Here is a 10,503-nt window from a genome sequence, read left to right on the forward strand (position 1 = left end):
ACACCAAAAAAAATATTTCTCGCTCTGTTCATTATTATATTATTATTTCGTATTTCATTTATATTTTCTTATTTGATGAAACAAATCATTTCTAAACATTTACTATATAATTCACATTATTTCATTTTATATTCAATTATGATTTATATTATAATTTATAGTAAAATTAACATAAATTTAATTTTAAAAAAATTCATATATAAAAAAATTAATTAATAAAAAAGATAATTTTTATATTTAAAATTAATATTATAAAAATATTACATAAAAATAATTAAATATATTAAAAATTTAATTAAAACGTATTATTTATATAATGTGTAATTAAAAGCTTGTATAATGAAAATAATATTAAAATATTTAAAAAGTGATTTAGTATCATGAATAAATTTGGTGCGAGTTGGAGATGTCTTTGGTGGAATATTACAAGGCTAAGGAAGAAATTAAACAAGAATATAAGGACCAAAATAGTTAATTTCCCTTTGTATAATTCAATTTTCTTCACTTTTTCTCTGACGAATTTTGAATGCTCCCTAACAGTAAACACGACATAAGAGTGACTTTGCTTTGAGCCCCGACGTCCCCACCTCGAAAAATGGAACTCTCGGCAATAATGTCGCCGGCGAATTACCTAGGAAAAAATTCCAGTTATTCTCAAGCAATTACTCTCACAAATCGCCGCCAAATAGTTCACAGTAGCAAATTAAAATACGTTCGAACAACTTCCCCTTCTTTGAAATTACCCCCAGTGACTACGGATTGCGACAATGCAGAAGTCATCGATGCAAGAGAGTGCAAAGGGAAGGAATGGATTCACTTTGTCGGCGTCGGAGGTTGTGGTTTGTCCGCTCTCGCCATGCTTGCTCTCAAACAAGTATATATTCTCTGTCACTCACTGACTCACTCTATGTATATTTGGTGGCTAACTTCTTTTTGCTTTAAATTTCTGTAACTATAAAATTGTGATTATGATGTTGCTTGTCTGGAGTTTCAGAAATGTTAATTTTATTTGTCAGTGATTTTATATCATGTTTGAATTGAATAATTTGACATATGGAACTCCAAAACCCTGTTATGTTTTTTAGGATGCATGAAATAACTTTTTCACTTTCATAAAATAGCTCGTGATACCCCTCTTAATTCTAAGGATGATTTTGTTAGCCACAGAAAGAGAAACAATCTTGGCATAAAAATGCTCATAATGGAATACTACATCTGATTTCCAACATAAAGCTCAGCAAAAAAATGCCGTTTTTATGCATAAGAGTACTACCTTCCATTTGCAATATGTAACTCTGGATGCAACATTTGGTATTAAATTATCCAAGCTTGTATGATTATCTACCGAATAACAATTGCATATCTCCTACATTATTATTAAGCACATAGCAATATTGTGTATCATAATTCATAGCCTTTGCATGCTAATACATGAATCAAACGATGCATTATTATTTGGACAATTGAACTAGTGTGCTGGTAGTTAGTTTGAAATGTTTATTTCCCGTATTAAATTGAATTAAATTTGGAAATACTCCAGGGTTATGAGGTCAGTGGTTCTGATATGATGTGGAGCGATGCCATGGACGCATTGCGAGAAGCAGGTGCCCGAGTGTATATAGGTCATTCTGAGCTTAACTTAAGAAAGAATAATGGGTTGGTGCCTGATGCCCTTGTTGTGTCAAGTGCGATTCGTGGGGGCAATGTGGAGATTTTTCATGCCGAGTCTGTTGGAATACCTGTGTGAGTATGTTAATCTTAACTTTGTGATTGAACTTCTGTTACCGAAGTTAGATTTGGACTCAGATAGTGATTCTGTTCGTGTAGGTACAAGCGAGGAGCTTGGTTGGGTAGGATCACCAAAGGTTACAACCTCATTGCTGTCAGTGGGAGCCATGGTAATCTTACTTCTTTTGTGTTTACGGGGTTATTGTCAGTATGTGACAAATCTATTTGATACTAAGCTTTGCTAAATATGGACAATGTTATGATTTTTGACTAGACTCAATTTGCTTATATTTACACAGAAGTCTGAAATATGAAGAAAGTTCCCTGAGGTGTAAGCATTTGTGTTAGCCGACTTCTCTAGGGTGAATCTGTTGTAAACGCATGTGCAATTGTACTTGTGTTCAATATCAACGTAATTATGTACAGAACTGAACATTTTATGAGATCTTGACTCGAATCATGATGTAATATCATGTTCCCATGGAATCTGAAATACGAGGAACTTCACTATCTTGCTTATAGCGTAAACCATTTTGCATTTCCGCTTGTGTTAGTCAGCTCTGGCAAAACCTTGGTACTCCTCTGCTTTATTAGCGTAGCAATTTGATCCATGGAAACACTTCTTGGCAGAATGTGCATCTGCTCTGGTTTTTGTGCGCATAGAGTATTCAAAAGAGAGAAGAACAACACCATTGACTGAAGGGGTTATTCTGAGAAAGAGAAAAAACGAGATTTAGGCAACATTTTGGAGAAGAGAGTTTCAGGTTTCCCATAAGCAAATAACAATGTTGCTAATGAACTATTATGTTATTAGCAAATTAATAGGTTATTCATGTTATGAGTGCACGCGTAGACCTTTAAAGGCCTGATAAGATGTTTGGCTTTGAACTCTGTGATATCTATCAGCGGAGACTGATTCTGGAAGGTCTTTGGCTATTGTCTATTATTTAGTCTGGTAATTTGATCCACTCTTGTTTCAGCCTTTTTTAACACCAAAGTTTCACTTTTCGTGCTTTCTTTTGATTTATTCACCAATGCAGGGAAGACTACCACCGCTAGTATGCTTGCTTATGTATTAGATGCAATGGGGGATGATCTTACAGCTGTAATTGGGGCTCGGGTACCACAGGTAGGTTCACTCTGCATCTTTATGGAGTTTCTCTTGATGTGCTCATTGTGAGTTTGTCAACAGTGCTTGCAGGTTGATAAGTTGATTTTGTTCACATTAGAGCATTTGAATCCTACTGTGGGTTTTTTCATTTACACACAAAACTTACTTTTGATGTAATTTCCTTCTGCAGCTAGCTGAAAGAAACATCATCCGTGGAACTGGTTGCAACTTTGTACTGGAGGTATCCAATCCTTTCACACCTCTTTTCTTGTATCTAGTTGTTTGCATGAGTTGGTTTTTCTTTGTAAAATTTTAAGAGAGAGAAAATTATTATGATTGTTATTCCTGTGAGTCTAATCTATGTACTTTCTAATGTAGGCTGATGAATATGACTCTTGCTTCCTTGGAGTAACACCTCAAATAGCTGTGGTAACAAATGTAGATTGGGAACATGTAGACATGTTTCAAGACGAGGTTGGTGATTCACTGCTTGTAGTGTCTGCCATGTATGCTAAATTTGATTTTTTTGGTCTCTGGAAATGACCAGATTATCATCAGATTGTTTCTTTGTCATCTCAGGAAGCAGTTAAAACTATTTTCAGGAAGTTCATAGGGCAGATAAGGGTTGGAGGACATTTAATTTTATGCGGTGATAGGTATATATTGATAACTTCTCTTACAAGGTTGATACATTTCATGGATTGAGTGGATTTAGCATCAAATTTTCTTACTCAAATAGACACTTGTTGAAGATTTCACACCAAAAAAAATCTCATTTTTCATAGGAAACATCTCCTGAAGGAGAACAATCAACTATGCGATATTCGTTTTACAGCAGAAAATATACACCTGATGCTACTTTGTTGGTCATGTCCTTTAGAACAGTACTCTGAAGATATTATCCATATATTATGCAGAGTTCACAGACTACAGTTCCTATAAAATCATGTCTCAACCAACCTGTTGATGCTGCATATATGAGGATATGGAACATTAATCCATAACCTGATACCTTGATCATTCTATTACAGAAGGTCTCATTTATGTTTTACAAACTATCATTTGGTGGCTTGTGTATCTTTAGTTATAGATCACATAAATTGATTTCATTCTGAGGCTAACAAAAGGAAATATCAATTTTTCATGGCTAATGTAGTTACCAACAATGATTTTCTGATTGGATTTACAGTCCTGTTGCATGTTCTTTGGTCAACAAAACGGGCTCAGGCTCTGCTCTTCCAGTTCTTCACAATGATGCATTCCAGATTTCAACTTACGGAATTTCTAGTTGTAACGATTGGCATGCCTTATCAATATCCCCAAACTCTTGTGGGGGTAGTGACTATCAGCTGGTAAGTACATTTGTTCTTTGAAATATATAGCTCTAGATGAAATCTACTAGTCTATGTAAAACTGTAATAAGTCCATTAGTTTCTTAGAAATATTATCTGAAAATAACATTCCGGGAACTTGTACATAGCTTATTCCTAAGGAAGTGAAAATGCTTTGCTAATTCTGCACGTGCTTTGTACTTCAGTTGGCTACTCTAGGCTGCATGATCATAAATTCAATTGTCAAGAAAGTGTTAGAGCAACTTAATAGAACTCTACGTAAGATGGATATCATTAATTAAGTCTTCCTCGACAAATCTTTCTCCAGAGTTCAATTCAAAACAATTTCTTAGTTCTGTTTCTTTCAAAGACTATGAAAAAGAATGCAACAACTCACAATAACGTGAACATTTGGGAAGTAAGCTCCTTTCTTGCTCCCTCCATCCCCAAAATAACCAAATACGATTTGGGGTACTTGGAAATAGGATCGAAGAGTCAACTGTCCGAATTTCCAACCAAATACCAAACACCAGAAAATAAATCATGCTTCTGTCATTACCAAATGCACTCTGAAATTTGAAAAACACAATGTACATTCAGTTGTTAACTGGGACTTTTTATTTGAAGTTTTAGTCAGTTTTTATTTGGAGTAGGGATCAGATAACTAGAACGAACAAAAAACAAACATTAGATCAAATGAATATGAAGTAGACCAGGTTCTGATATTCTTTTTTGATTCTGAATCTTCACGTGACCTAATATGAGTGCTTGACCTTATTCCATCTCTTGAAATATGCAGCACGGTTACAGTGTCACTTCAATTGAGTTATTATACATTCTCCATTTGATTTTGGAGGACCCGAATTTGCTTGTGGATTAAAGAATATATATTGACATGGACCAACAAATAGGTTCTAGGTCTTGTGAAGAAACTCTGTTTTATAGCGAAATTGTCAAGTCCAACTTTTTATTTCTGTTAACGAATTTGAAGCTTTACAAGTTCTGTATGGTGAGAACTGCACAGTATTCTTGCAGAAAAAATGCAAAAATATAGTGCCATCCATGTACAGTAATTTTTTGCTGTTTTCTATTTATACCTGCTCTCTGAATTATTTGAAGCAAGTGGCGTATTGAATACCTATTATTCCCGTGCATGTATGTAGTCTAAAGATATTATTTCCTTATTCCAGCTTCACAAGGGACATCATATTGCAGACATCAGCCTACAAATGCCTGGAGTCCACAATGTTCTTAATTCATTAGCAGTAAGTAAACATTCAGAAGTTATTTTTTGTTTTATCAGTGTAAGTAGACGTTTAAGTTGCAGAACTGTTTTCTTCTTATATGATCTTTACTCAAGTATTATTGGCTAAAAAAAATGTAAGTAATAGTTAATCAATCTGAACTTGTTCATACATCAACGGGGCCAAAACTGGAAAATTATTTTATTGGCTGCTCGTGATTATATCATAGTTTAGACATCTGTAATCGAAGAAAACACGGTTCAGCTTGCTAAGTTGTTTCATTTCCCCACTGCTAGTAAAGACATATTTTGTTGAGTTCTGTTGCTTTGGATTTTCCAACCGGCAGGTCATTGCAACAATCAATGCTCTTTCTACGGATGAGAAAAACTTTCTTAGTTCCATTGCTTCTTTGAAATTACGCTTGCAAAATTTTGAAGGTGTTTCTAGACGTTTTGAGAGGATAGGTACAGTCCGTGGGTGCCATATATATGATGACTATGCTCATCATCCCACCGAGATTCAAGCTACTCTTCAAGCAGCACGCCAGAGGTTTCCATTTCAAGAACTTGTAGTAATATTTCAGCCTCATACATACAGGTATTTGCAAGAGTATTCTCCTTCCAAATTACAATTACATTGATTGCACAATGCTTGAATTTTTCATAATTTGCAGTCGTTTAGCAGCATTGAAAGATGACTTTGCTATTGCATTCACTAATGCGGACAGGGTTGTGATAACAGAGGTTTAGCCCCATTTTTGAATTCCGATGTTAAAGCTGCTTAAGTTAATGTATTTGTCCCCCTTTTCTGTCTTGGCTAAGGAGATGTAATTTGTTTCTGCTGCAAGATTTATGAAGCCAGAGAAACAAATCTGTGGAAGATCAATGGACGCGATCTTGCAGTATCTATAGTTGGCCCACCATCTGAGTTTGTCCCTTCCCTGGTATGCCGGAACAGAAAACTTCCTCACAGTTGTAGATGTTGGAGTTGCCTGAAATTTTGCTCTGATGTCCTTGTAGTGGCAAATGTTTTGAACATAAAAATAATCAAGTCTAATTTCACAAAATACGGAGTTCCTATTCTTAGGTCTCTAATGAATAAAAGAAAATTTCTCTTTGTGAAATGCGATGGTGTGAAACAGAGGAAAGCTTCTCTTTCTCTAATTAACAGTATCTATCGTCGTTGTTCTAAGTATACCACATCAATTATAGTACTGCACAAGTCAACTTGTGTTTCATCTTGGCTAAACCCCATCTCTTAATGGTGTTTGACTAAACAGATACAGGTGTTGGAAATGCTGGTTGTTCATATATCCAAGGATCCCGATCATGAAACTGTCATCATGACCCTAGGAGCAGGTGAACTTTCTGATTTCCATGACTGGAAACCCTTACATAACATTAGTCCATTGTCTAAGTAGATCATTCTTCACAAGATCGACCAAAAGGGAAACATGAAAACAAAGAAAGGAATAGTAATTGTAAAAAAATGACACAAATTTTACGCTTCTTATTTATGAGATTTGAATTGGACATCTTTTTTTTCAGGAAACATAACTTCAGTGGGTCGTAAACTACTAATTGAATTGCAGCACAGATTACTATAATATACTGCATCACGAGACTGGCAGCAAACTCAAGACGTTTATAGCCTTTACATATAATTGGCTAAATTTGAATCCAAGGTTCCTAGAATTGTGCACATTCATCTGCACTAAATATATGGCGGCAAGCCTGACCTCATGATAGATGATCTCGTCATGCAGATATGAAGATCATAATGTTCAACTGCTTGAGATGTTTGCATCCATTGATTGCTTTCTCTACTGCAGCAAATTCACCACTCCGGGAACAGACCTGGTCAATGATACAGAAGGCATGGAGTAAGAAAGCACTGAGTTGCACCCCAATAGTATTTCTTGAGCCCTATCAGTTCACCTCCCAGCATCACTGATCATCTTGATTCTTGACTATGCATATTGGTAGCAGTACAGTTCCTCCCTTTATGGACTGCCTCTTTAGCTTAGCAATCATGTGGATCTTGTGAAGGATATAAGAGAACTTTCGAATGTTTTGAGGATGGCTATTTACACTCAAAAGTATATCCCCTAATTTCTAGTTTCTTGTTGGTGCATTTATGAATACAGAAGATAGCTCGTCCTTTATAGAGAATCATAGTGTTGTAGGTCCTCTACTGTTGATTAATTGCTAGGTTAAGGAGATCCAAATTTTTGATAGAAGTATTTGTCTTGGCAAAAAAATGATCACCATTCACATGATTGGTTTCTTTTTGTAGAGCAGGGGCTTTTTGCCTTATACAATATTGTTATACAATATTGTTGTGCACTGTAATCAATTCTATTCAATGCTTATGGAAGTTCAAACAGGTTCCATTTCGATTGAGGCGCGGTGCATATCAACATCTAATGAGCTGTCTGCAAAGAGACTACATAATTCTCTCACTAACACAGGTATTTTACACCCACAAATATCTAAATTTACCACTGCTGAGGGAACTCATAGAAAATCTACTTGTGAGCACTGATTTAAGTGCAATTCCCCAGTACATGCATAGTAAGCAAATAAGGCAATAGAGTGGAGATCACAGACTGGACTGTAAGTGAGAGTAAGTAACTCAAATTTAGATTGGAAGAGAGGAGGAAAAATCACAGAAGCACATGACACAGTTTTCAGCTCAAATCCAACAAAAACAAAACAGTTGCACTAATCTTCAACTATCCTACAAACAGAATCTTGAATAGTAATAAAGGAAGAATGCAAGCGTTTAACTCTCTACTATACACAGTTTTGCTTGTGTCAGAGAACCTTCCAAAACACACAATCAAACAATTACAGAAAGCTTACCAAAGCCACTACTAAGAAGAGAATCATTACGCTATCGTCCAAAAAATGAGAAAAATCCACGTTTCTTTGGCTCCTCCTCCATCATTACAGTCTCCATACTATCTTGCTCCACCAACCTCCAAGCTGCTTGCTCAAATGCCAGACCTGCCAAAGCTGGTGGCTTGTTCAACACAAGGGGATAACCTCTGTTAGTACTTCTAATAACTTCTGAATCCTCAGGTATTACCCCCAACAATGGAAGCCCTAGCATTTCCTGCACATCCAATACAGACATCATATCTTCCCCTTTTATCATATCAGTCCGAACCCTGTTCACAATCATCTTAATATCCCTAATTCCATCACATTCTAACAATCCTGTCACTCTATCAGCGTCTCTTAAGCTGGTAATATCTGGCGTTGTCACTAGTACAGCCTCATTTGCCGGAGTTATAGCCGTGATGAACCCAGCATCAATGCCAGCTGGACAATCAATGATGATGAAATCCGGACCACCTTCATCACGAGCTTTTAGGGCATCCACAAGCCAAACCAAAGCTTTCCCACCAAACCCTATCGGCAATTTGGATCTGGGCTTGGAAATACACAGCAGCTCGAAATTGGACCACCGCTTATCACGTACAAGAGCCTGATCAAGTCTGCAATCACCGTTGAGAACCTCGACAACAGTATAATTAACCCGGTTTTCTAAGCCCAGGAGGAGGTCAAGGTTGCGGAGACCAACATCGCAATCAATGGCGACGACAGAGAAGCCGAGCCTAGCTAATGAAAGACCGATGTTGGCGGTGGTAGTGGTCTTCCCGACGCCGCCTTTGCCGGATGTAATGACGACGACTCTCGGCGTATCTCCGGCGAGTTGAGGCTTGCGGTTGTACTGGAGCATAGAATGGATGGAAGGGTAGAAGTTTCTAGAAGGCCTGAAGGCCGGAATGGGTTTTAGGGTTTTGGGGGATAAGGAATTGGGAGGGGTAAAGGTGGAAGAGTAGAGAGAGGAAGGTTTAGGGTTGAGTGGCTGCAGAGATAACATTTTTGTGTAGAAGAAGAGTGTTGTATTTGGGTGAAAGAGAGGAAACTTCACAAGAACATGTTTCGATGTCGCTTAGCAGAAAGGAGAAGAAGACGGCACTGGAAGTGAAAAAGGTAAGATATCTTTCTTGCAGCTAGGACTTAAATTGTTTTAATCCGAATCGAAATTGATAACCCGAGTCAGAGAAAAATGTTATTGATTTATTAGTTTTGGTAGCGGTTCTTTTGATATTGAATTTTTGATTTTTAATGGTTAATTGATAATAAATTATCTTTATATCATTCGGTTTATGAAATCAGGGTTTAGTTTCATACTTCAATTTCTGCTTGTCTTTAACCGTTTGAGTGTCAACCATGCTACCTTGTATCAATTTTTGCTTTTGAGCCAAAAATAATGTGTCAACTCAAATTTATGATTTATTTGTTTGTCGATTTGTTTTTAAATGACTTCCAATAAAAATTTTAATGATTAAACTGACAATTATCAATAAATTGAATCAATATACTTTAAAATTGAATCGATCGATACAAAGATCCTAATGCTCTTAATTCCTCTTTTCTTTTTGTGGTTATTTGTGTTTATTATTATTTTAGATAAGACATATATGAATGAGTCATTTGTGTATGTAGAAGAGTGAAAATGAGGAAGTTAATGATGTAGGTTCTGACTTGTATCTATAGCTATGACTGTTACCCTTACCTCCTAAGAGTATAAAATTGTGTATGAAATAAAAGGTTAGTAGATAGTTAAAAAGTGTTGTAACGTGTATTTATAATATAATCACATGATGATTTTATAAAGCATAGTCTTTTTATTCTTTTTATGTTTTTGAAAACACACATCAAGTTGTCATTTATAGAGTGCTCGGGAAGTTGCTCCACCATATTATAGTAAGGGATCCTAGAACCAACACATTTTTATGTGTCTCGTTTAATTTTTCTAAGTTGAATGACCTAATAGACCTATGTATCATATGCTCTTTAAATAAATCATATAAGAGGAACAAAGTAAAAAAAAATAGGTTTAAAATAGTGTCATAACTAATCTAATGATTTAGTTAAAAAAGTGGTGAGTAAAAGGATTCAACTGACAAACAAAATTAAGTACAATAATTTCTCGAGTCATTCTGTCATTGTTTAACTATTTGTACTCAGCCTTACATAATTCCATGTGGGTTCTCTTCAAACCAACCAAACAT

At 35.9% G+C, this 10,503-nt stretch overlaps 2 protein-coding genes across 2 annotated transcripts; one reads left to right on the forward strand and one right to left on the reverse strand.

The window, feature by feature from the left end:
• Positions 1-508: 508 nt before the first annotated feature.
• Positions 509-7,082, forward strand: LOC107014918 (UDP-N-acetylmuramate--L-alanine ligase-like). Its single transcript, XM_015215039.2, has 14 exons — positions 509-874; positions 1,541-1,743; positions 1,828-1,898; positions 2,769-2,857; positions 3,030-3,080; positions 3,218-3,313; positions 3,419-3,495; positions 4,029-4,191; positions 5,361-5,435; positions 5,761-6,011; positions 6,088-6,157; positions 6,262-6,357; positions 6,694-6,772; positions 6,962-7,082. The coding sequence occupies exons 1-14, from the start codon at positions 596-598 to the stop codon at positions 7,018-7,020; spliced, it is 1,659 nt and encodes a 552-aa protein (XP_015070525.1). The 5' UTR covers positions 509-595; the 3' UTR covers positions 7,021-7,082.
• Positions 7,083-8,030: 948 nt separating this feature from the next.
• Positions 8,031-9,507, reverse strand: LOC107014920 (putative septum site-determining protein minD homolog, chloroplastic). The gene has a single exon (XM_015215040.2). The coding sequence runs from the start codon at positions 9,303-9,305 to the stop codon at positions 8,310-8,312; it is 996 nt and encodes a 331-aa protein (XP_015070526.1). The 5' UTR covers positions 9,306-9,507; the 3' UTR covers positions 8,031-8,309.
• Positions 9,508-10,503: the final 996 nt, after the last annotated feature.

Source organism: Solanum pennellii, chromosome 3, assembly GCF_001406875.1.
Source record: "Solanum pennellii chromosome 3, SPENNV200".
In the NCBI taxonomy this organism is placed as follows: Eukaryota; Viridiplantae; Streptophyta; class Magnoliopsida; order Solanales; family Solanaceae; genus Solanum; species Solanum pennellii.

Excerpts from the sequence above, each read along its gene's own strand:
- LOC107014920 (XM_015215040.2), bottom strand. The coding sequence starts at position 9,305 with ATGTTATCTCTGCAGCCACTCAACCCTAAACCTTCCTCTCTCTACTCT.
- LOC107014918 (XM_015215039.2), top strand. The coding sequence starts at position 596 with ATGGAACTCTCGGCAATAATGTCGCCGGCGAATTACCTAGGAAAAAAT. Across the intron at positions 1,744-1,827 it reads GAGTCTGTTGGAATACCTGT|GTACAAGCGAGGAGCTTGGT; the intron begins GTGAGTATGTTA and ends CTGTTCGTGTAG. Across the intron at positions 1,899-2,768 it reads TGCTGTCAGTGGGAGCCATG|GGAAGACTACCACCGCTAGT; the intron begins GTAATCTTACTT and ends TCACCAATGCAG.